Below are 27,757 nucleotides of genomic sequence, written 5' to 3' on the forward strand. Positions count from 1 at the left end.
AAACCAGAAACACCGTTGGAAAGTAATTTTCTGTAGATGAGGAGTGTTTTTATAGTTTCGAAATTGGTTGAAAATCGTCGTCTAAAAATTTCCATATTTCTTAATGGTTGTTTTTGCAACCTTTTCAATTCAAGCGTTTCGCATTTTGTTTTACTTCGTATTTGAAAATAAACTTTGAAATAAAGATAAATATGAAGAAGAAGAAACAAGTGATAACGATGAAGACAAATAAGGCAAAAGTGAAGATAAAGACGAAAATTGAGATAAAGGCGAAAATGGAGACAATGAGAAATACATGAGAATTAGGTTAACAGAGTTGAAATTTTCCGAATCAGCGAAGTTTATAATTATCGAAATTACCAATGTTTACTGAGTTGTCGAAATTTATAGACACAGAAACTTAGTTGTCCTAATTTAAGGATAGTTATCGAGCTAAAAAAACGTGTGGGATTACCGAAATTTGTCAAGTTAAAGAAATGTGTCAAGTTATCCATATTTATTGAATTATCATTATTTATAACTTAACGAAATTAATCGAGGTGTCGTAATGCGTGGAGTTCTTTCATCTTACAGATTTATCGATTATTATTGATCTACTGAAATTGGTTGGTTCAAGGAAGCTAAGTTTATGGAATTTTCAAAATATATCGATTTATCGAAATTTCAAGGTTATATAAGCTTATCAATTTATGACTGCATATCGAAATTAATCGTCTTAAAAGAGTGTAACGAGATATCAAAATGTTTAGATAGTTTTCGAAAAATGTGGAGATGTCAAAAGTAAAAATTTATAAAGGTATCCAAAGTTTTTACATTTTTGAGTTATCGAAATTTATCGAGCCATCGAATTTCACAGTTATCGAAATTGGTCGAGTTAACGAGTTTGGTTGAGTTATCGGTTTTAGTGTTCTTGCAATTCATCGAACTATCGATATGTATTAGATCATTGAAATTTATCGATAAACTTGAATGTATCGGGTCAATTCCAAGTCCTGCCGAAGTCCTCCAAAGACCTTCTCAGATAAAAAAAAAATGTTGTTACGTTTTAGCAGAAGATTTTCCGGTTAGTTAATTTGTACCGTATAAGTTTTGCTACGTGTTAAGTTAGAAAACCTCTCCAAGGCTTCTAAAACTAGAAAAACTGTCGAATTTCGACAGTAACTGGCACTCTAGTCTATATATTAATACGCTAACATAAATTTTGTCTCCGTTCGTTTGGCGATTCTACCGAACCGATTTCAAAACCAAGAACACCGTTGGAAAGGCATTTTTCCGTAGATGAGCAGAGTTTTTATGGTTTCACAATTGGTTGAAAATTACGGCCAAAACCGTCGTTTAAACATTTTCGAATTGTGTATACATGTTGCTGCAACATGTTCAATTTGACATGTTTCGCCTGTTGTTTCTCTACACATTTGAAATTAAGCTTTGAAATAAAGATAAATATGAAGATGAAGAAATAAATGATAACGATGAAGTCAAAAAAAAAAAGAAGGCAAAAGTGAAGATAAAGACGAAAATGGAGAAAATGACAGATACATAAAAATTAGGGTAACTAAAAGGGTAAGAACATTTCTTGAATTTATGAAGTGAAACTTCTTTAGCGGCAGTTGGTTGGTTGGGAGTAAATTGTCAAATTCAAGGGGAATAATGCACATGGAAATAGTTCTCAGCGGTGTAGCGGTTCGAGAATAAAAACAAAAACATAGATGCCTAGAGGTACAGGCAAAAACGAAAATCAAAGTAAATTTAAACACTTTAAGGTAAAGGTGAAGAGGAATATGCAAAAATAAAGATAAATATGAAGAACAGGATGAGGATGAAGATCGATATTGTTATCGATATAAAACCCGATATTTTTATCGATATAATAATCGATACTGTTATTGATTAAGTAACCGCTATTGTAATCGATATAATAATCAATATAATAATCAATATTGTTAATGATATAATAATGGATATTGTTATCGGTATAATAATCGACTAAATAATTGATTTTGTTATGGATTTAGTCATTTATATTGTTAACGATATGTACAATAATCGATACTGATGATTGTTATATTTATCGACAAATGCTTGGAGTTTTTACTCGATTAAACATTCAATTAATTACCAATTGAACAATTTATAATTGAAATTTTGTATGGCAAATCGATCTTAATTAGTGCATTAATTGAGAAAGCTTGGATAATTGCTCGATTAACTGCCTGTCTGAAAATAGTATAATAATCGATATTGTTAATGATATAATAATGGATATTGTTATCGGTATAATAATCGATTAAATAATTGATTTTGTTATGGATTTAGTCATTTATATTGTTAACGATATGTACAATAATCGATACTGATGATTGTTATATTTATCGACAAATTAATCGATTTTACAATCGTCGTATTTTTCTATATGTTTATGGATATTGTTATCGGTATTTTTATCGACACAGTTATCAACAGGGTTATCGATACAGTAACCGTAACGTGGAATGTGATCACATTACATGACATGACATCACATTTTATCACATGATATGAAGAGACATCACATGATATTACATCACATAATATGATATAACATCACACGATATCACGCGACATGACATTATATGATATGACATCACATTATATGGCATGGCATCACATGACTTGACATCACATGATATGACATGACATGGCATTACATGACGTGGTATCACATGATATGACATCATATGGAATGACATCATATAACATGACATCAGAGGATATGACAACACATGACATGACATCCTATCACATCACATAAAATCACGTCACATCTTATCACGTCATCGCACCTCATCTCATCTACGTGAATAGAAAAAGAAAAGGATATAAGCAAAGATGTGAAAGATAAAAACAAAGATGAAGACCAAGGTAAAGTTACCGATTTCAAAACCAAAAACACCGTTGGAAAGGTAATTTTCTGTATATGAGGAGAGTTCTTATAGTTTCGAAATTGGTGGAAAATCGTCGTTTAAAAATTTCCATATTTGTGTATGGTTGTTTTTGCAACCTGTTCAATTTAAGCTGTTTCGCATTTTGATTTTGTTTTACTTCGTATTTGAAATTAAACTTTGAAATAAAGATAAATATGAAGATGAAGAAACAAGTGATAACGATGAAGACAAATAAGGCAAAAGTGAAGATAAAGACGAAAATTGAAATAAAGGCGAAAATGGAGACAATGAGAAATACATAAGAATTAGGTTAAAAGATAGGAATCGAAATAAAATAAGCCATAAAGGTTACTGAAATTTATCGAATCATCGAAGTTTATAATTATCGAAATTTATCCATGCTTATTAAGTAATCGCAACGTATCGAAGTATTCAAACTGATCAATGATTAATGAGTTGTCGAAATTTATAGACACAGAAACTTAGTTGTCCAAATTTTCGGATAGTTGTCGAGCTATAAAAACGTGTGGGATTAACGAAATTTGTCAAGTTAAAGAAATGTATCAAGTTATGCATGGAGTTCTTTCAACTTACAGAGTTATCGATAATTATTGATCCACTGAAATTGGTTGGTTCAATGAAGCGTAGTTTATGGATTTTTCAAAATATGTCGATTTGTCGAAATTTCAAGGTTATATAAGCTTATCGATTTATCATTGCTTATCGAATTTAATCGTCTTAACAGAGTGTAACGAGTTATCAAAATGTTTACATAGTTTTCGAAAAATGTGGAGATGTCAATAGTAAAAATTTATAAAGGTATCCAAAGTTTTTACATTTTTGAGTTATCGAAATTTATCGAGCCATCGAATTTTACAGTTATCGAAATTGGTCGAGTTAACGAATTTTGTTGAGTTATCGAATTTTAGTGTTCTTGAAATTCATCGAACTATCGATATGTATCAAATCAGGGAAATTTATCGATAAACTTGAATGCATAGGGTCAATTCCATGTCCTGCCGAAGTCCTCCAAAGACCTTCTCAGACAAAAAAAATTTAGTTACGTTTTAGCAAAAGTATAAGTTTTGCTACGTGTTAAGTTAGAAAACCTCTCCAAGGCTTCTACAACTAGAAAAACTGTCGAATTTCGACAGTAACTGGCACTATAGTTATAGTTAATAGTGTTGGGAAACTACTTAAGAAGTGTTTTATTAAAATTAAATTACAAAGTGACGATTTTTACTGGGAGGGCCCCATCCAAGAATTTGCGTCGGGCCTCAGATGATATAGTTACACCACTGCCAAATTGAATATCCGAATTAGGCATTTTTATTTTTTATGGAAATAATTGGATACTTTTTATATAACATATTAAGCTCTTGGCATAAGATGTACAGGTTTACCTCCTAAATATGAACGTTTTGGTGTAAGGGGTACAACAAAATTAATCGTCGTACAATTTCAGGAGGGGGGCCGGTCCTAGAACAAATGAAGTACCAAAAAGTAAAAATAAGATGTGTCTTATAACAAAGGTATACCTTCCAACTAATCAAAATTACAATCTTAATAAGCCAATACTGAAAATTCAGTTTGTCTACATTTGAATACTACCATGCCTCATATAACTTTTTTTTGAAAACTTTTACGTTACTACATTGTAATCAAATAAAGGACGTGTGACTCACCTGAAATTGCCTTTCTTAGGCAAATAGTCCTTGAACTGCTTCAGGGTGGGCTGTGAACCGGGAATTTTCGATCTGTAAGGATATTCTTCGTCACAGAAAGAGAATACGACAGTTGTGGTCTCTAAAGGCTTTGCCGGTAGCGGCGGTGGCTGTGACTGGTGTTGTAAACTACTGCTTCCGCTACTACTGCTACTGAATGAAGGTGGTTGCTGTGTTATCTGTGTATGTTGTTGGGTGTAGCGACGAGACCTTCTGGTCTCATCTTCCAGTCTTCTTTTTGCCTCTTCTGACTTTGAGGCCGTACTTGAACCAGATCGCGAGCTTTATTAAAACGAAAAATGATTAAAAGTATAATAAAGTTTTTAGAGAGCCATGTTTACCTGGTGTCTTTGTACTTCATAAGAGTATCGGCTGAGAACAGACTGATTCCGCTATCTGTATTTATGGAAGGCCATTTATTTGTTAACTTCCTGGAGGAGGAACTGTGGTCAGGCATCGACTTGGAGTGCTTCATAGAATGCCCCCCTACAAAAAGAATTCATATAATGAAAACATTTTTTTTTCATTATTACTGTTGCGTTAAAAAGTAGGTTGTTGTAAATTGTCTTAAAGAAATAAATATACCAGCATTGTATTCTTGAGAGTTGTAAACTGATTTCAAGAAATTTTGATTGCTTTACTGCCAAGCATCCGTCTTTCTTATTTCCATATCATGACTCATATCAATATCCAATATGCGCAACCATGGAGAACTAAGAATTTTGAATAAAGTTGCAAATTTTATACTTTTCAGGAATAAAAGAGACTGATGATTTGGATTAATGCGTTTAAGGCTACGGTTACTATGCATGCGTGTTCTAACGAACTTTTGTTCTGAGAATTTCGTCGCAACAAAAATATACGCGTTTGTTTGTTTGTTTCGTAGTTTTTTGTTCCAAAAAAATAGTCAGAACAAAAGTTCGTCAGAATACGAATGCATAGTAACCGTAGCCTAAGAAGACAACCTTTATTTTTCATTCCTTGAAAGTAATTTTATATGAATTTTTCGTTTTTCTTGAGAACTGTATACCATCGTACAACATCCTAGGTAAAAACACTATAAGCTGATTGCCAAAAAAGTCCTACAGCTGGGATCATCTGTTTTTTTTGGCATTTATTGCTTTCTTTTAAAATGTCTCCGTTTCTAATACAATTACTTCCACTTCTATTACAATGACTTCCATTTCTATTACAATTTATGCCAAATACACCAATACACTGCACCAAAACACACCTAGATCGAGCCAAACACACACCTACTGCATTGTTGCTATTTTAAGTACAAGGAGACCTCCCACTTCTTCTGCTATCACCAGCGGATTCCGAGTTGAACACTTTCAGAGCTGGAGCATCGGATTCCATTGAAACTGATCTATCTACTGTATTAATTTTTTATCGTTCTTATCTTTAAAAATACAACCCGTGACCAAATGATACGGTCACCCAGTAAGGGCTATTTATTTATTTTATTTTTTTATTAATTTTATAAAATTATAGCTCATTGTCGGGCAAAACCCATACAAATAAAACCCAATTTCAAAGTTTCATCAAAATTTCACACTTTTTATTCAGAATTTGTACAAATTTTTTGGGTAGATTTTTTTGTAGCCCATTCAATCCCCTACAATATGGTGCAAGTTTGAAGTGTCTAAAAAATACCGTTGATTTTTCGATTTTTTTTTTTTGTTGATGGTGTTGTGCGCGTTCTTCCATATAACGAATGTTTGCATTTTATTTAATGTAGAAGAAAATTCAAAACACCTTTGGGGATTTTTTTTTTAATTTTTTAAATGTGGATTAATTTTTGTTGGACAATAAGCCTATATTAAAAAATAACATCAATTAAAAATAAGTTGAAAAAAAAAATAAAGATATGGGGCCCAAACAGGGTGACCGTGTCATATTATAAAGAGAGATCTCAATGATAAATTACGTTAAATTAAGTTTACATCAACTGAAGCTTAACAAAGAATATACCAATAAACACACTGTAGTAGATAAAAAAAATGTTTTTTTTCGGAATAAGAGAGGTAATGGTATTTACGGAAATGGCGAAAAGAACAATTAAGCTCAAAAAGTTACATTTTTTGTCATTAATTTCATTTCATTTCATTTATTAATCAATAAACAATGTTCTTACAAACTATATTACAAATTTATAAAACAGGATACACAGGAAAGGGAACAAGTTCTCACGATGCTAAAAAATTCATAGGTGCGAAGATTTCTTGTTCCTGGAGGTGCTTAAGAATTACCGGGTACCAATGAATTTTTTGACATCGTGCGAAAAAAATAAAAAATAAATTTATAACATGGTTATCGTGACAAATGCTTTACAAGCACAGTATACAGTAAACCAGCCATTGACAATATGCTTATTTTAAAATTCCATGCAGCGGGTTTGGTGGCAATTGTCGCTTTCATACTAGCCACATTATTATTTCCAATAACAAATTATGCTCCAGGTAGTAACAAATCGAGCTATTGGTTACATATTGCACCTTCTAAAGTTTATTGGTTATTTATCATTTAAATACAAATAATAAATTTTGAATACTTATCCATGTTCTGTTTCTCTCATGTGACAACCACGCAAATATCGGACCAAAAGCAATACATAGCTACTCATTTTCTACATATCGATGGCTGAGTGGAAGATCGACCTATCTCGGAAGCCAGTTCCAAAACGCCCTGTTTCATGAACGCCCTATTTCAGAATTTGGTTGAATAACGCCCTATCTCAGAATTCATTTCAAAAACGCCATATCTCAAATGAAAATACATTGAAAACAAACTGATATAGGGCGTTTTTGAATCGGCAGCTGAGATAGGGCGTTTTTCAATGAAATTCTGAAGTAGGGCGTTCCTGAATAGTTTTCTGAGATAGAGCGTTGTTAAAAAATTTTCTGAGATAGGGCGTTTTCGAACTGGTTGCCGAGATAAGTCGATCTTCCACTCAGCCATCGATATGTAGTGTCTACTTTTAAAATTGTTTGGGTTTCTTTTCAAATATTTTTATATTCATATATGGGGCAATTCACGTCAAGCGCGTTGAGCGGTGTAAAACAAGCTAATTTTCGAGTAGTAGTGGGAAGCAGACGGAAAATAGGAAAAATAACAGTGCTACAAAAAAGCATAAAGTAGAAATACCTGGGAAGTTATGTATATTTTCTGGTAGGTCTTTTCGAGTAAAACAAGAATCGAAATATGAAAATTGCCAAACACCCCCAAAATATTGATTTACCGTTAAAAACCTGCTTTTCGTACCTTTGCGCACTTATAAGTCTGTAATTTAGTTCATTATGAACCGAGTTTCGGTTTATTTAGAAGAAGAGGGTTTAAAAAGAAGAAACTTGGGCCTTTCCAACGATATATATGTGTATAAAGAAACCTTAAGAGATCTGAGTGTATTTACCCAGCAAACACATTTGTTTTTTACTTTTTCACTTTTTTCAATTTTGGTGAGGATTTTACGCACTATTTTATAAGAAAACCATACCATTGATTGCAAAACTAAATTTAATAGCGAGTAAAATGAGTATTTATGAGTGCAATGGGGTATAGTCATTTCGCTGGGTATGCAGTTACAGTTGCATGGCTATACTCAATCCCGACTCTTGCGTCCTCGTTCGCGCACTCTGGGCAACGTGAGCAACCCATGTGCGAGATGCGGTAACCAATCCGAGTGGAGCCTTGGGTCACGGCAGAAAGAGAGGGAGCTTCGGTGGGGCCACTCTGACTTATTCGGTTTAAGGACTCACTGAAGTCTGCAGCGTCTGTTCACCAGTAGGTGCGGCTGCAAGCGGGTGTCTGCGTGGAGCAAGCGGCTCGCTATATAAACGTGTATTTGGTTGCGAAACCACCCCCGTCCCAGCAATGGGTTGTGCGCTGGGCTTGGGACCCGCCACGTAAAAACCACTTCCAGTGAAGAAGCAAAGCCTCGGATGAGACCCCCCCTTATGATGACGACCAAGGCAAATGTTTAAAGGACTACGATTTGAGGGCATGCACCTGGAATGTCCGGACCCATAATGGGGAAGGTGCCTCTGACCGGCTGGTTGATGTCCTCGTAAGGACAAAAGCTGACATCACCGCCATCCAAGAAATGCGTTGGACGGGGCAAGGCAAACAATGTCTGGGGCCTTGCGACGTCTACTACAGCTGCCATGTAAAGGAGCGCAAATTCGGAGTTGGATTTGTGGTGGGAGAGAGACTCCGTCGCCGAGTACTGTCGTTCACCCCGGTGGACGAGCGTCTAGCCACAATCCGCATCAAAGCGAGATTCTTCAACATCTCGCTCATCTGCGCCCATGCCCCGACGGAAGAGAAGGATGAGGCATCCAAGGATCTCTTCTATGAGCGCTTGGAGCGCACGTACGAGCGCTGCCCCCGTCATGATATCAAAATCGTGCTTGGCGACTTCAATGCCAGGGTGGGCAAAGAAGGGATCTTTGGAACCACCGTCGGAAAATTCAGCCTCCACGACGAAACGTCCGACAACGGATTGAGGCTGATCGACTTCGCCGGGGCCCGAAACATGGTAGTATGCAGTACTAGGTTCAAGCATAAAAAGATCCATCAAGCTACCTGGCTGTCTCCGGATCGAAAAACGAGAAACCAAATCGATCATGTTGTGATAGACGGAAGGCACGCTTCCAGTGTTTTAGACGTACGCACACTCCGAGGCCCAAACATCGACTCGGACCACTATCTTGTTGCAGCCAAGATACGCACCCGCCTCTGTGCAGCAAAAAATGTGCGCCCAAATATGCAAGGAAAGCTTAACGTCGAAAAGCTGCAATCACAACAGACAGCCAGCGCTTTCGCTACTCGACTCTCACACCTGCTCTCAGAGAGCACTCTTCAACAAACCGACATATGCGAGCAGTGGAACCACATTTACCGCTCATTAAGTACCGCCGCTGAAGAAGTAGTCGGATTTCAGCGAGCCCGAAAGAACAACTGGTACGATGAGGAGTGTCAGGAAGCTGCAGAGAAAAAAGATGCCGCCTACAGGGCCACGCTGCGATCGGGCGCAACGCGCGCTATGTGGGACCGCTATAGGGATCTGAAGAGGGAAGCGAGACGTATTTGCCGCAACAAGAAGAGAGAGGCAGAAATACGTGAGTGCGAAGAGCTTGAAATGCTGGCCGACAGGAGGAATGCCCGAAAATTTTACCAGAGAGTTAGGCGACTTACGGAAGGTTTAAAGACCGGGGCGCACTCCTGTAAGAACAATAATGGCGACCTAGTAACTGATGTCCAGAGCGTACTTAAATTATGGAGGGAACACTTTTCCGCCCTACTAAATGGTAGCAGCACGGAAAGTTGTGGAGAAGAAGAACCCGAGCCCGCAGTCGATGATGACGGAGTCGACGTTCCACCGCCTGACTATGACGAGGTACGTATAGCAATAACGCGGCTGAAAAACAACAAAGCCGCTGGAGCTGACAGCCTGCCAGCTGAGCTATTCAAGTACGGCGGCGAGGAGTTGATAAGGTGCATGCATCAACTCTTGTGCAGAATATGGTCAGATGAACGCATGCCCGACGACTGGAATTTAAGTGTGCTCTGCCCAATCCACAAGAAAGGTGACCCCGCCATTCGCGCCAACTACCGCGGGATCAGCCTTCTAAGCATGGGTTACAAGGTCTTATCGAGCGTATTGTGTGAAAGACTGAAGCCCACCGTCAATGAACTGATTGGGCCTTATCAGTGTGGCTTTAGACCTGGCAAATCCACCATAGACCAGGTATTCACAATACGCCAAATCTTGGAAAAGACCCGCGAGAAAAGGATCGACACTCACCACCTATTTGTCGACTTTAAAGCCGCTTTTGACAGCACTAAAAGGAGTTGCCTATACGCCGCTATGTCTGAATTTGGCATCCCCTCAAAACTCATACGGCTGTGTAAAATGACGTTGAGCAATACCACCAGCTCCGTCAGAATTGGAAAAGACCTCTCCGAGCCGTTCGCCACAAAACGGGGTTTCAGACAGGGCGACTCCCTTTCATGTGACTTCTTTAATCTGATGTTGGAGAAGATAATAAGAGCTGCAGAACTGAACCGCTCAGGAACAATTTACTACAAGAGCGTGCAATTGCTGGCTTATGCCGATGACATCGACATCATCGGTAACAAAAACCGCGAAGTCTGTTCTGCCTTTTCCAAGTTGGATAGGGAAGCAAAGCGCATGGGTCTGGTGGTAAACGAGGACAAGACGAAGTATCTCCTGTCATCAAACAAACAGTCAGCACATTCGCGCCTTGGCTCCCACGTCACTATTGACAGTTACAATTTCGAGAAAGTAGAGAATTTCGTTTACTTGGGAACCAGCATTAACACCGATAATAATGTCAGCATTGAAATCCAACGTAGAATCACTCTTGCCAACAAGTGCTACTTTGGAATGAGTAGGCAATTCAGGAGTAAAGTCCTCTCTCGACGTACGAAAACCACGCTCTATAAGTCACTCATCATACCCGTGCTGGTATATGGCGCAGAAGCATGGACAATGACAACATCCGATGAGGCGGCTCTTGGGGTGTTTGAGAGAAAGATTTTGCGGAAGATTTACGGTCCTTTACGCGTTGGCGACGGCGAGTACCGCAGACGATGGAACGATGAGCTGTATGAGCTTTACAACGATATGGACATAGTGCAGCGAATTAAAATACAGCGGCTCCGCTGGCTTGGTCATGTCGTTCGAATGGACACCGACGCTCCAGCTCTGAAAGTATTCAACTCGGAACCCGCTGGTGGTAGCAGAGGAAGAGGGAGACCCCCACTGCGATGGAAAGATCAGGTGGAGAAGGACTTGGCTTCACTTGGCGTTTCCAATTGGCGTCAGTTGGCACAGAGGAGAAACGACTGGCGTTCTTTGCTGAACTCGGCCAAAATCGCTTAGGCGGTTACAGCGCCAAAAAAGAAGAAGAAGAAAATGAGTATTTATTTTCGAAAATCGGATGAGAGTTTACTGAGTTATTAAACTTTTTATGAAGACAAAATTTTTGCATAAACATTATTTTTGACTACGCTTCCCAAAAATGTTTTCTTGACAGTTTTTTCTCAATTAAACATCATCAGTTTCTCGTTGTAGAATATTCTGAAATCATTTTTATACCCAAGCTCACTTTGCACAAGGGTATTATAACTTTGTTCACATAACGGTTGTTTGTAACAGCCAAAACGAATCGAGATAGACAAATGTATATATAAATGATCATAATGAAAAAAGAAATCGATTAAGCGGTGACCGTCTGTCCGTCCGTCGGTCCGTCCGTCTGTGCACACGATAACTCAAGTAAAAATTGAGATATCTTAACGAAACTTGCTATGCGTACTTCTTTTCAGCGTATGACGGATGATATTGAAAATGGGCAAAATCGGACAATAACCACGCCTACCTCCCATATAACGGTGGTTTTCAGAAATACGAAAACCGCGATATTTTGGTAACTAGTGAAGCTTATTCACTCAAAATTGATATTTACAATGATTTTGGGACGAAAAATAACTATTTTATAAATTTTTGGGAAATGTGCGTAGCCACGCCCACTTATGATTACATACTATGTATATCTTGGTAACCGCTCCACCGATTTCCACCAACTTGGTACGGTTGTTGGCCTTATTATTATTGTTATTTTATTTTTTCCTCCGAAAGGTTTTTTAATTGTAGCTATTTCTTGGTGAAAGTGTTCGCCTCGTTCATCACTGAACTGGCCCGAATTATGTGGGAAGAAGTCCAAATGCAAATGGATGAAATTAATTTTTACGGAAATGTTAAAACCCATTCCACCGTAAGCATTCACAAATTCGTTAACAACCGTGACATAGTCGTCGCTTCTGTGGTTTTCAAAGAACTTATTGCATAGCGCTACAAAACACTTCCATGCACGTTTTTCTACAGAGCTTAGCTTGTTCAAACTCATAACACTTCGCTCATAATTTTACGGATTTGAGGTCCTGTGAAAATACCTAAAAATCATAAAAAGAGATAAAACCGATAAAAAGGATTAGATGAGAGAATAAAAAATTAATACCTCCTTTTATTTTTGCTTCACTTAATTTTGGGAACAGCACTTTAAGATGACAAAAAGCGTTGCTATTTACATCTTATTTTTTTACAATTAGGGGTATCTTCGGACTGTGAGAATACCCCTATAGTTTCATATATCCTAGGTTTAAATGCAGTGGTGGTACGACAATATTTTGAGCTTTAACCAATGGGACGTTTAAAATGTTTTTCCCGCCTATTTGATCCGGAATGGCCATACTTTGCGATCGTAGAAAACGTCAAATTAAAAAGAAAAGTCAAGAAACCAGTTTGGATTTGTATAGCCAAAAATAATATTTTTGTAAAAATTTTGTTTTCATAAAAAGTTTAATAGCTCAGTAAACTTTCATCCGATTTTTGAAAATAAGCACTCGTTTTACTCGCTATTAAATTTAGTTTTACAATCAATTTAGGACTAGTATGGTTTTCTTATGAAAAGTGCGTAAAAACCTCACCAAATTTGAAAAAAGTAAAAAAAAAATGTGTTTGCTTGGTAAATACACACATATCTCTTAAGGTTTCTTTATTCACATATATATCGTTCGAAAGGTCCCAGTTTCTTCTTTTTAAACCCGGCAATAAACCGAAACTCGGTCCATAATGAACTAGGTTACTGGCTTATAAGTGCGCAAAAGTACGAAAAACTGGGTTTTCAACGGTAAATCAAGATTTTGGGGGTGTTTGGCAAATTTCATATTCCGATTCTTGTGTTACTCGAAAATACCTACCAGAAAAAAGGACATAACTTCCCAGGTATTTTTTAGTGGCGCCCAGTGTAATTCGAAAACTATATAGATCTATAGATTTTTGTACGGGCTATCCGATAGTACTATGCATTTTGCGAAATTTTCCCATTTTCACGGTGAAAATTCTTATCGAAAATTTATTTGTAATTTTTTTGTAATTATGATAATTTTTAGTTATTTCAATCGAAAGATCAAGTCTTTTTATATATAAATCCTTGATAAAAAAAGCCTTTTTTGTTTTTCCGAGTTATAAAGCCTTTTAAAGCGCACTAATCTGCTAACCGTGCGGGTCGTAGTAATATTATTATAACTTTGCAAATACTTGATTTTTAAATCTGAACCTTTCGCAAAAACTTCCTTAGATAGTCATCTAAAATACTATTAAAAAAAATTAAAACTTTATTACACAACTTTTGCATTTGAAAAAAACCGCCCTCTCAATTCTCATAAAAAAGTTTAAAAAACCTGTAGTTTTGTTTGTACTTGAGTATAAAGAAGTGTTGAACTTAAATTTTGGAATAGTTTGTAGTTTATTGCATGATAAAAATATAGTAAGGTAGAACCGCTGAGAGTCACTTTTCAAATTCTTGACGTTTCCAAACAATTTAATTTTTAAATTTACTCACAAACTCACAAACACATTTTCATTTTCAAACTCAAGCAACAACAATTTCGAACAATTTCATTTTTTTATTTTCACTTTTATATGGTTTTAAAAATGTTGGCAAACTTCAAAAAAAAATCATGGCCGACGAATTGAGAGAACGGTTCTACCTTGCTATATTTTTATCATGGTTTACTGTCTGAAAATTTCAAATCGATCGGTGCACAAACGAATGAGACAATTTTGTTAAAATTTGCTATCACAGATTGATGTTCTAATTCGTGCAAGCAAACGGAGCCGAAATGACGCGACGGAACGCCGCAACGTGTTTGCGCTCTAAAATGCTTTATAACCCGGTAAAAACAAAAAAAGTCCCTTTTTTATTAATGATTTCTATTTAAAAATACCTGATTTTTCAATTGAGATAACTTAAAACAATATTAAAAATGAGCATAATTGAGAAAAATTACTAATAAAGTTTCGTTTAGAATTTTCATCATGAAAATGGGAAAATTTTGGAAAACGCATAGAGCCATCGGATAGCCCGTACAAAAATCTATAAAAATCATGGCTTTTATGGGCGCGTGAGTAATTTTGGCTCACGTTCACGCACGCTCACGTTGATGGTTTTGTAAATCATGCACACTCACGTTCTGTAAATTTTTTTCAATCACGTTCAGGCCCGCCCACGACGCCTAGTTTTTTAATCACGCACGTTTTTTTACGGACATTTTTTTCAATTTGAAACTTTATATAAATAGAATTTCATATAAATATTGTTACAAAAACTTGGCCAAAGGCCTCACAGTGGTTCGGATCGCAAATCTAGCTGGACGAAACTATTTAAACAAATACTCTTTGATGGATTTTTACAGAACTTCTTATCTAGGAGATTTTTGGGTCGCTGATTACGACGAGTCACTTACCAAAAATTCAAAATGGCGGATCCAATATGGCGGACGAAATTTCAAACAAATCGGTAGATTTCTACGAAACTGGATATCTGAGGGTTTTCTGGGTTGCTGATTACCAATCTGAAGTCATTTACCCAAAACTCAAAATGGCGAATCCAATATGGCAGATGAAAAATTTTAAGAATCGGTAAATTTCTTTGAAACTGGGTATCCGTGGGTTTTTTGGGTCGCTGATCTCGAATCTTAAGCCAATTATCAAAAATTCAAAATGGCGGATCCAATATCGCGGACGAAAATGAAAAAAATAGATAGATTTCTATGGATCTGGATATCTGGGGGTTGTCTGTGTCGCTGAATACGAATCTAAGATCATTTACTAAAAATTCAAAATGACGGATCCAACATGGCAAACGAAATATTTAAAAAATAGTAACGCTTCATATATGAAAACTTTTTGTTCACAGATTATACTTATAACGATTACAAATTTGTTAAAAGTTTAATAGAAAACTAGTTATCTAAAGATTGTTTATGACTGTATACAGTATATTTTGCTTAGGTGCCCATCCTTCTTTGCACGAAAAACTTGTGCGCTTAACCGAAAAACGCACTTAAGCGAATTTTCTTTACACTTCAATGATGAAGGTATCCGAATCCCTATGAAACCAAATAATGGAAGAGTACATACCACGTAGAATTTACTGCAAGCGAAATTTTTTCCGAATAGTATCTAATTATCTATATAACTACATAGAATGACAGCCGTTTTCGCTGTTCTGCGAGATGAGAAAAATAAATAAAAGCTTGTAAAATTAGGGTAAGTGTAGAGCCAGTGCAGGTAAACGTCATACTTTCTTAGATAATTGATAAAAGTTGCCCAATTTGTAAGGCAAGTATCGCTAATGTGCAGGTATGTTGAATGCATCTATCGGAGCAGTTTCCTTATAAATATTAAAAATAATGCCGCTGATGCGCATTTTGGGATAGGTATCTTAAATGTGCACTTAAGCATAACGGCAGCAAAGCAAAATATACTGTATTTCACTTTATATTTTGATTTTTATTTTCAGTTCACAATAACAATGACTTAGTTCTTTTTAAAATAATTTAATAGAATAGCTAATTCCCTCATAAAAATAGTCCCTACCATAACTATGCGACACCCACATATTGACAAGTTTTGACTATTTATTTTACGTTATAAGTGTAATTTTTAACCGACTTCCAAAAAAGGAGGAGGTTATCAGTTCGTCGGAATATTTATTTATTCATTTATTTTTTTATGTATGTTACCGCATAACTTTGGACCACTTTGCAACGGAAAGGTAGTGTCTCAGAGGTGGTCCCATACTAATTTGGTTTAGATCCGATCATTGAATCATGAAATATATAGATATATATATTTTTTTAAGTCGGTTTTTATTTTTGCTAAAAATTACTTGTTTGTTTATTAAGTCAATTTGCAATTATGCAACTATTTGTGAGTGCAGTGTTTAGCAAATTTTTAAGTTAAATTTCAGTTTTTAAAAAAGAGTTATCAAATAGACGGCGTTGACTTACCTATTTTTTGTTTCCATGTGTTTATCGCTTTAATAAATCCAATTTCTATTTACATGTGTTATCAGGAATGTATTCCTAGTACCATAAAGTATTTTAAAAACAAAAAAATTTGGACTTTCTTCCAGCTAGATCTATTTGAACCACTGTACGCCTTGCCTTGGATGAACGCACTATTATATTTTTTACAAATCTCAGATATACGTACATTAGGGTGCCCATCAAAAATGGGTTTTATTTGTAAATTTCAAGACCCTACTCCTAATTTAATTATTTTTTAAGATAAATATTTTTGCCTATTTTTATAGATTCTTTAAAGGTAATTTAGAGGGCTCTTTAGCAAAGAAGTGTATTTTCAGGAAATTTTAGGAAAATGGGGATGACACCGCCTACTTATATCATATATGTGTATCTCAGCTCAGGCTTCTTAAGCGCCATATTGAAATCGGACAAAAACCACGGGCTCCACCAACGTAACGGTAATTTCAAAAAACTCAAAGCTAGATATATTTTAGGGCGAGTAGGTTTTGTCCGATTTCAAAAATATTCAAGACGGTACTTAAGGAGGCTAAGCATTGTGTGTGTGTGTACCAAATTTGGTCGAGGTCGCTCAAGTAGTTTCTGAGACACTTATATATGATATATGTGGGCGGTGCCACCATTTTCCTAAAATTTCTTGAAAAAACACTTCTTTGATGAAGAGCGATTGTATATATCAGCTTTGAATAAATATTGATGAATTCCTTAGTCATACTGCTTAAAAAAATCTGAAAGTCTGGTACATAAACAATATAAATTCAAGGCCGTATTTAAGAAAAGTCGCCCAACTTCGACAATTTTTTTGCGATTGCAATAAATGAGCTATCAGTTTATTCGTTGTACTGGGTATGCAGTTATAGTTGCGCGGCTACACTCAATCCCGACTCTTGCGTCCTCGTTCGCGTACTCTGGGCAAGATGAGCAACCCATGTGCGAGGTGATACATTATATTTTTCTTATAAACTAAAACGCTACAGATAAAAATTACCATTATGCGAGTAAAATTTTCTTAATTGTAAAAAGCGAGTCGGAGGTCTCAAAGTAATCGTAAAGCTTATTAAAGTCGTGGTATAAAATAATAATTGCCGCCGAGGTTTTTTGAAAAATTAAAGGGTCCTTTATAGATTTTGCAAAAAAAGTATTTTACTTTTAATTTTGTACATATTTCCCTTTAAGTGTATTAATTAGTTTTAAAATTTTAAACTTGGTTTGCATTTGCCAGCGGTGTAAACTTTGGGAAATAAGTATAGCGGCACACAAGTATTTTTCAGGTGTATTTTTGGTGACAGGTAACGGAAATAACGTCAACTGACACTATTTTCCACAGTGATGCAAAAAAAAAATAATTGAATTTATTACCTTTTCAAAAGAGAAATAAAGCCAACAAAAATTTGGAAGTAACAACCAAACTAAATGACAATTCCTCAATGGAAACTAGAATGTCACGCATCGAGCGAGCGCTTGCCAGAATCGAATTGGGCAACAGGCGACGCCGGAGCAGCAGGCCTCGCTCACATAGCCGTAGTGGTGACACAGGTCACTCATCAGAAGGTATGCAGCAAAAAAATTGTTGGAACCACAGACGTTTCGGAGATAAAGCACAAAAATGCGAAACACCATGCAATTTCAAAACGGCAAAAAACTGAGTAAGTCAACAGCGCCCGCAGCTACGTTCGTTGATACATCCTCCAACCCACGCTGCAATAGCCAATATAGCACAATGTTGAACAATAGACTTTTCATTTACGACCGCAAATCAAATAAAAGATTTTTGATCGATACAGGTGCCGACATATCGATTGTTAGCACACCCAGCGCAAGTCATACATCTCCAAATAAGTCAACACCTAAATTGTTCGCAGCGAACAACACCCATATCAAAACGTTTGGAACTACACGATTAATTCTCGATTTGGGACTAAGAAGGTCTTTTGAATGGGAATTCGTCGCAGCTGACACCAGGTACAATATACTTGGAGCCGATTTTTTAAGCAAATTTAACCTCAAAGTAGACATGCGCAACTCCACAATCATAGACGCCCAAACGTAGCTAAAAAGTCGAGCCGTAGAAGCAGTTAACGTGCAACAATACGCAATAACAACCTACGACATTAATAGCAAGTACGCCGAATTAATACGCGAATTCAAAGACATCACTCAAATTAATAAAACATTTGAATACAGCATAAGCAACAACGTTCAGCACTTCATCGAAACGGAAGGTCCACCTACATTTTCAAAACTAAGGAGGTTAACACCAGAGAAGTACCGAGCCATCAGAGATGAGTTTCAATACCTGATGAAATTGGGCGTCTGCAGGCCATTAAAGAGCCCTTACGCCTCGCCTCTACACGTAGTACGCAAACCCGATAACACCTGGCGCCCTTGCGGAGATTACAGGGCCCTGAACGCGCAAACTCTACCCGATCGTTACCCACTACCACATATTCAGGATTTTACTTGCTACCTGCACGGTAAGTCAATATTTTCAAAAATCGATTTTTATCGTGGGTATTATCAAATACCGGTCGCTAAAGCAGACGTGCCTAAGACAGCCGTCACTACGCCGTTCGGACTTTATGAATTCCTGCGCATGCCCTTTGGCCTCCGAAACGCAGCACAGACCTTTCAACGGTACATGCACGAAGCACTCCGCGGTCTAGATTTTTGTTTTTGCTATGTTGATGACATTCTCGTCGTGTCAGTTTCGGAACAAGAACATTCAAAACACTTGCGTTTAATTTTTGATCGACTCCGACAACATCGTCTTACCATCAATGCATCGAAGTGCGTCTTGGGCGCAAAGCAAATTGAGTTTTTGGGTCACTTCGTTACCTCCAAAGGTATTGGCCCAACACCAGCAAAATGGAGGCCGTACTCAATTTCCCTCTACCAAAGCACGCGTATGAACTGAAACGATTTTTAGCCATGCTAAATTTTTACAGACGTTTCATTCCAAGCGCTATAGAGCACCAACAACATCTCAACGCACTGATAGTAGGCAACAAGAAAAACGACAAAACACTAATAAAATGGAGCAAAGATACCACTTACCATTTGCAAAAGTGCAAAGAAGATTTAGCAAACGCTTCGCTCCTAGCACACCCAATCCCATCAGCAAACATTATTTTATGCACGGACGCAAGTGACAGCGCAATGGGGGCAGTAATTCACCAAATCGTCGAAAACGAACCTCAACCGCTAGCATTTTTTAAAAAAAAATTGTCAGTTGCCCAAACAAAATATAGCACTTACGATCGAGAGTTACTTGCGATATATAGTGCCATTAAACATTTCAGGCATCTCCTAGAAGGAAGAGATTTCACCATAGCAAACGATCATAAGCCGCTCACTTTCGCGCTCAAACAGAGGAAGGAGAGTTTATCTTCGCGACAAATTCGCCACCTCGACCTAATTGGACAATTTTCAACAAGAATAATATATATTGCAGGAGAGAAAAATATCACCGCAGACACACTCTCACGTATAAACGCTCTCAACATTGCCACTCGAGACGTCATCAAATACGAGGACATAGCCAAACAGCAATCTTCGTGTGAAGAACTGAAACAACTTTTGAACTCAGACAACACCTCACTCCAGTTTAAACTCATCAAAATACCTACAACTGATACACCTATCATGTGTGACGTATCCGGTGGCGCAGCATGTCCATATGTACCACCAGAACAGCGACAAGCAGCCATTGCAAAATTCCATAATTTAGCTCACCCTGGTAGAAAAGCCACAGCGCGATTGGTTAAACAACTCTTTGTATGGGAAAACATGGACACAGAGATCGGTAAATTTGTTTCACATTGCATACAATGTCAACGTTCAAAAGTGAATAGACATGTAGTCTCACCTCTCGAAAGATACAGCCTACCTCACAAAGGTTCGACCACATAAATATAGACTTAATCGGCCCCCTACCTCCATCGAATGGTTTTATGTATTGCTTAACTATAATATATCGTTTTTCCAGGTGGCCAGAAGCAATCCCACTAGAGGACATCAACGCTGATACAGTCGCCTTAGCATTGTTGAACTATCCACCCGTTCATTTTGGGGTACCGCTCAGAATATCTACAGACCAAGGCCGGCAACTCGAATCGACACTTTTTCGAGAATTATCCCGTGTGCTTGGTATTCAACACTTGCGAACAACTGCGTATCACCCTCAAGGAAATGGGATGATAGAGAGGTTCCATAGAATATTGAAGACGGCGATTATGTGCAGTGATTCTTCAAACTGGTCATGCCAACTACCGATAATCTTGTTGGGCCTGCGGTCACTATACAAAGAGGACATCGAGGCGACCCCTGCTCAACTAGTTTATGGCACATCACTCAGACTTCCAGGGGGCATGTGTGAGCCACGCACACAAGCAGTACAATCTGAATTCGTCCAGCAGTTGATTAAAAACATGCACGAGCTACAACCCACAGACACATCCCACAAGGCAAAACGGAAGCTTTTCATGGCACCCGGACTGGCAACAGCTACGCACGTTTTCGTCCGTAAAGACGCTGTGAGACCGGCACTAACACCACCGTATGATGGCCCATATGAAGTTGAGAAGCGCAATGCTAAAACATATGTAATCTGGATAAACGACAAATCGGTTACGATTTCCATCGACCGCATCAAACCTGCATTCATAAATAAACCATCTGAAGAGACATCTATTCCAGTTCCAACAGCCGAGGCGAATTATCCTCAAAAAAGTCAACCTACCAATTCGACAACAACGCCGCAAGACATCCCTACAAAGAGGACAAGGGTTGGGCGAACGGTCAGACTTCCATCTCGCTACGCTCTATAGAAGTCTGGGGGAGTATTGTGGCAACGCCAAAGGCGCTATTTTATAGCAAGCTAAAATGCAACCTTGCGCCTATCGTTTGTTGGTGTGGTGTGCAAAAATTCAACGTAAAAAGGCATTTTAATTAAACCATAGATTGTAGACATTTATTTGTAATTTAAGCGTTAATATATCTTTTTAATAAATATTGTTAATACAATATAACAACGCCTACAGATGAAAGAGGTTATTGCCAAATCCTCAGTGCAATTAATCAAGACAATCATGAACCATCAATAATTGATTTTATTAAACAACTTAAAATTACGAATATAATAAAAACACGATTCGAAAAAACCAAACGCAAAAAGAGCTAGAATACGAGAAAAAATCTCCATAAAATCTGTTTTTGTGTCTACCGCATTTATTCCAGTTTAAATTAACGCAACTTTTGAAATTGGCCAAAGATTGCGGCAGTTTCTTTTTTTTCGAGGCTGGGAGCTGGTTTGGTTGTAATATATTCTCCCACATGGTATGTACTAAGGGTGGGCAAGGCCGAAGCCGAAAAGAGCCACATGTAAACTCTAAATTGTACAAACAGCCACAAAAAAACAACAAAAACCGAAATTTTATTTTTAAATAAAATTATTATTAGAAATGAAAAACATTAATTTTATTATAATTCTAATGTACGTAAGATAGATATTAAAGAAAATTCAAAAGACCCTTTTGGCCAAATTTTCAATATCTGGTTTTACGTCAGTTTACGGTTGCCAACTCTTGTACTGATTTTCTTCATCTCTTCAATCAGTACGCTAATGTCCTGATTTTTCAAAATTTGTACTGATTTGTACTGAATTTTAAATTCAAGCAAAATACTTTAGGCTTTTCTTAAGGTTTTTACATAACGTTGCAACTTCCTTAAACTGTAATGTAAAAAGTAAGAAGAAAATAATTTAATTATAGTTGACATGTTTCAGATAATATTTGATATTCCCAAGAAATTAATACAACAAAAATATCAATCGTTTTACTGGAATATCATCGGGTCATTACGAACCAGTTGCGATAATATGATGGAGCTTAAATTAATTTTTTCATGTGTTGTTAGTTATCTCGAAAATAACTTACAGTTTAATAAAAACAAATTTGCCTATAAATTACAATTCTTTTTTCACACATTGTAAAAGAGTTTTGCATACGAGACAAAGAGTTAGATACTCTTTTTAGCGAATTCTTATTCTTTCAAAGATTTTGCGTAGTTGAAAAAATTACTTTAAGCCATGAGGAAATATAGATGAAGTAGTTAAATATTGGTACTTTTCAACAGTTTGAAAAAATATATAATTAAGCTTATTTTAACAACTGAGAGGACCTTAAGTATATAGTTTGCTTCCTGACGCAAAGAGAGAAATCGGCTTCTAATTAAAATTTCTTAAAGTGAACTTCAAATTAAAAGAAATTTTAAAATGAAATGTATAGAGTTCTTTGACTATTTAAACATCCATTAGGCATTCAAAAATGTCATAAATATGAAATAAATATAACTCATGTTAAAAAGAATAACACTTTTATTTATTATGAACTATATTTTATTTATATATCAAAATATTGCTAAAAACAAGTTCTCTGGCGTTTTAAAGTATTCTCTGTTACTTACATTCATAATTTTACTTTGAATAGAAATGTACTGATTTTTTTAGCATGAAAAAGTCTAACGTCCTGATTTCGCGCATAAAAAATCTGACAACCCTACGTCAGTTAAAGCCGTTCGAAGCAGTTCTGTTAAATGTGGGTTAGTCAATTGTGAACGGTATTTTGACTTTACGAATTTCATTGTTGAGTACAAAGACTCACAGTTATTCGTTGAACCAAAAATGGAAAATATACGGCACGCAGCTGTTCTCAACAGCGGATATTTTAAACTCTGCATTTCCAACTCTTCTTCGCTTTTCTTAAAATTAATAATTAATTAATTAATAATTTCAGATCGGCAAATCTCTTTTCAAAATCTGCTTTTAAATCATGTAGTTTTGCGACATAGGGGTCAAATTTATCCTCTTTGACATGTGCAATATTTTTTTCAAGTCATGGAAAATGATGAAATATTCTTTTTTTGAGATCATGTATAAAAAGATGTAGTTTAGCTTCAAAACTTAAAATTATTTGCGGCAAGTCAAAACCATTTTTATTCTTTCCTTGCCATATCGGTTAAGAACATTAAGTCAAAAAGCCTATTTTCATTCTCCAATTGCGGGTAATGTTCCGATTTCAATTTGCGTATGTGTATATAAAAAGAATAAAATAACAAGTAAGAAAGTCTAAGTTCGGGCGGAGTCGAACATTAAATACCCGGCGCAAATATTAAATAAATGTTTTTTCACCTTTCCGAGACCTACCGCTAGATGATTAGCCGGGATGTATCAATTTTGAGTAAATTAGCGTCCTTAAATTTCGAAATATTGCAGTTTCAAGCATTTCTGAAATTTACCGTTATATGAAAAGCGGCCGCAATTTTAGTCCGATTTCAACAATTTTCAACGTTTTGCTTTTATGTGGCAAGCAAAATAAAAACACCGAGTTTGGTACAAATTGGTTGAACGGTTACCGATATATATATATGTGATCATAAGTGGGCGGTGCCACGTCCATTTTCCAAAATTTTATCATAAGCGTATTTCTTGGTAAAGGATTGTTGCAAGCATCAATTTTGAATAAATTAGCTTTAATATTTACAGATTTATCGAAGATTTCGTGTTTCTCCAAATTACCGTTATATGGGATGTGGGCGTGGTTATTGTCCGATTTTAAAAATTTTCGGCCATTTGGTATCCTGTACAAAGGCCAATAACTTTGCCAAGTTTGGAAGAAATCGGTGCAGCGGTTGCCAAGATATACACATGTAACAATAAGTGGGCGTGGCTACGCCCATTTTTCAAAAATTTATAATATTCTTATTTTTCGTCTAATAATTATTGTAAATATGAATTTTGAGTGAATAATCTTCAGTAGTTACTGAAATATCGCAGTTTTCATATTTCCGAAAATTACCGTTATATGGGAGGTAGGCGTGGTTATTGTCCGATTTTTCCCATTTTCAATACCATCCGTCCTACGCCCGAAAGAAGTACACGTACCAAGTTTCGTTAAGATATATTAATTTTGACTCGAGTTATCGTGTGCACAGACGGACGGACGGACAGACAGTCACCGCTTAATCGATTTCTCTTTTCATTCTGATCATTTATGTATACATTTGTCTATATCTATCTCGATTCGTTTTGCCTGTTACAAACAACCGTTATGTGAACAAAGTTATAATACCCTTGTGCACAAGTGCGCTCGGGTATAAAAAAAAACACAATGGAAAAGAATGTCCAGCAAAGAAATATGTATATGTATTTTAAAAAGTAAAAATTGCCAAATTGTTTTAAGCAAAGAGAAAGTATACAGAGCCGCACTTTGCTAAGCAAAGGGCCGCATTTGGCTCAAACAGCCGCGTTTGCCCACCGTTGGTATGTACTATTCTATTATTCCATTTAGCTGGAAGCTTTAGTAAACACTTCCATGTGGTAAATTTTTTGATAAAATAATGGCAGACAGTGCCTGATAAAAATTAAGAATTTCACATTAAAACATATTTATCTCAAAAATTCGTAGAGTGTTGACAATGTTCTAAGCTTACTAATATACAAAGCCTTGCGGTTATAATTAAAAAAGATTCAGAAAAAGAACATGGCGCATTTTAGGGAAAATACGAATTGAAAAATTCGCCATGCAAAAAATTAGTTTACTACTTACAAATTATTCCTTATATCTCAGAAACCAATGAAATTATGTAATGATGAAAAGCTGTAAAACAATCAACAGAAATTTTTTGTCCAAACTTTGACCAAGTTATGAAACCATGCCTTAACTTTGGTTTTGTCAAAAAGGATGACATTTCTCCACTCGCTGTTCATCGACGCTTCCAAACCCTCAAAAACAGGATATTGTTTAAGAAGCGATAAAATAGTTTGCTATCACATTTTTGAATAATTTGTGGGTCAAAATGCCTTAACAGTCTTAAGTTGTTATCAGCAAAATTAAACCGTTCACGTATTTCATCACACAGTTTTATATAATGCTTTGAAAGTGAAATTGTGACGAAATTGCCTCAACTTTGCGAACACAACTTTTAAAATTGTGTACTGTGAATTATTAATGAGTAAAAAGAAGAAAAAACAAACGTCAAATAAGCAAGTAAAAACAAAATAAACCGGGCAAAACAAAACAACAACAAACAAATAAACAATATGTCATCGAAATTGAAATTGAGATGGTGTGTAAACAGCTACAATTTCAGTTTGAATTAGAGTATTGAAATTGCGCAATTTGGGAGCACCTTCAGCTCTTCAACTAACACAATATTTACAATAAATTTTCTGGACTTTTACATTCATATTGAGGAGAAAATTGGCTGGTCAACTTATTTGAAAGCAACCTTTTGGTAAACTAGGTTAATAATCTTACTTCAGTAAAATTGTGGTAGATTTTTCAAGATATGTGGTAGTTGTGGTATAAATGAAAAATTACCCAAAATGTGGTAGATCTACCTCAATTGTGGTAAAGTGGCTACACTGCATAATACATTCTAAATTTATAGTAACCTTAATCATTATAAAACACGCCTTCGATATCGGAAAAAAATTTCCTGACTGAGAAGTAAACTTTAAGCTGTTGTACGCAGCAACTGGTAGCAGTTAGTTGACTTTGCTGCTAGATATTTTTTATCCTAAACTCTGGATATATCTGCATGAGTTTTTTAAAGTGGTCAAGTTTTACGGTTGCCAGACGTACTGATTTTATCAGTACAGTACTGATTTTTTAACTCTTCTACTGATTTTATTCATTCAAAATTTGTACTGATTTATACTGAATTTTCAATTCAAACAAAAACTTTAGTATTTTCTTAAGGTTTTTACATAACGTTGGAACTTCCTTAAACTGTACTGTAAAAAACAAGAAGAAAATAATTTAATTATAGTTGACATGTTTTAGATAATGTTTGATATGCCCAAGAAATTAATACAACAAAAAGATGAATCGTTTTATGGGGACATATCGCCGGGTCGTTACGTACCAGTTCCGTTAACATGATGGAGCTTAAATTATTTAAAAAGAAGGCTTAAATTTTTCTCGAGTGTTTTTAATTATCTCGAAAATAAATTTCAGTTTAATAACAATGAATTTCAATATTCGAATGGCTTTTGTCTATAACTTACAACTCCTTTTTCTCAATTTACTGACTCTGTAAAAGAGTTTTGCATAAAAGACAAAAAAAGTTTTGCGAATTCTTAGTCTTTCACAGTTTTTGCGTAGTTGAAAAGTTATTAAGCCATGAGGAAATATAGATGAACTCCTTAAAAAGTGGTACTTTTTTACAGTATGAGAATCTTAATAATAAAGTTTGTTTCCTGGCGCAAAGAGAGAAACCGGCTTCTAATTAAAATTTTTGAAAGTGAACTTCAAATTAAAAGTAATTTTAAAATGAAATGTATAGAATTCTGTGACTATTTACACACTGAAAATGGGAATGATCTCATTACTGCTATTCAAAAATGTCATGAATATAAAATAATTTATTGGCTCCTTTGTACGATGATGTGTACACTCATGTTAAAATTAATAACATTTTTATATTTTATGAACTACTAGTGAAGACGTATGGCGTTTTTATTTAAAATATTTTTTTTTATAAAAAAAGGTATTTTTTCCTTTTGAATATTTTTTCTCAGATTTATACATACGAAGTATACAAATTGCATATCAGAAGAAAGCGGGTTTAATCACGTTTGTGACGATATTAGTTTTGTTTAAATCAGTCCAAACTTGTTTGAAATATAAGATCTATAATTTTTCGAAGACCCGACCTTTGACCTCTTATAGCACCTGTAACATAGAAAAAGTTATATATCGTTTAAATAAGAGAAAAGGGTGTACCACGACTATGTTTTTACTTTTTTTAGTAGTTTACATACAGTAATTTAAAATAATTTTTTACCAAAGGTCCAATTTCAAACTTCGATCGGAGAAATTACTTACCTATGACTAAATCTCTTAAAAAAAAATGGTTTGGTCCAATACCCAGAAAAAAAAGTTGGTTTTGCCATACAGTGTTATTGCTATTCAAAAAGTCACAAATATAAAATAATTTATTGGCTCCTGTGTATAATGATGTGTACACTCATGTTAAAATGAATAACACTTATTTTTTATAAACTATATTTTACTTATATACCAAAATATTGTTAAAAACAAGAACTCAGTCGTTTTAAATTATTTTCTGTTGCTTACATTCATAATTTTGCTTTGAATAAAAATGTACTGAAAAGTACTGATTTTT

General features: G+C 35.7%; 1 protein-coding gene across 2 annotated transcripts in view; it reads right to left on the reverse strand.

Moving 5' to 3' along the window:
• LOC118747902 (axin-like) overlaps positions 1-27,757 on the reverse strand; it is a 243,681-nt gene that overhangs the window by 78,714 nt on the left and 137,210 nt on the right. For both annotated transcript variants that reach the window (XM_036482112.1, XM_036482121.1), the window contains exons 2-4: positions 5,234-5,361; positions 4,990-5,134; positions 4,610-4,930 (exon numbers count right to left, since the gene is read on the reverse strand). In XM_036482112.1, coding sequence (XP_036338005.1) covers positions 4,610-4,930; positions 4,990-5,123 — 455 coding nt within the window. In that variant the 5' untranslated portion in view covers positions 5,124-5,134; positions 5,234-5,361. The remainder of the gene's footprint in view (positions 1-4,609; positions 4,931-4,989; positions 5,135-5,233; positions 5,362-27,757) is intronic.

Source organism: Rhagoletis pomonella, unplaced genomic scaffold (genome assembly GCF_013731165.1).
Source record: "Rhagoletis pomonella isolate Grant_MI unplaced genomic scaffold, Rhpom_1.0 Rhpom_scaffold_00001, whole genome shotgun sequence".
NCBI lineage: Eukaryota > Metazoa > Arthropoda > Insecta > Diptera > Tephritidae > Rhagoletis > Rhagoletis pomonella.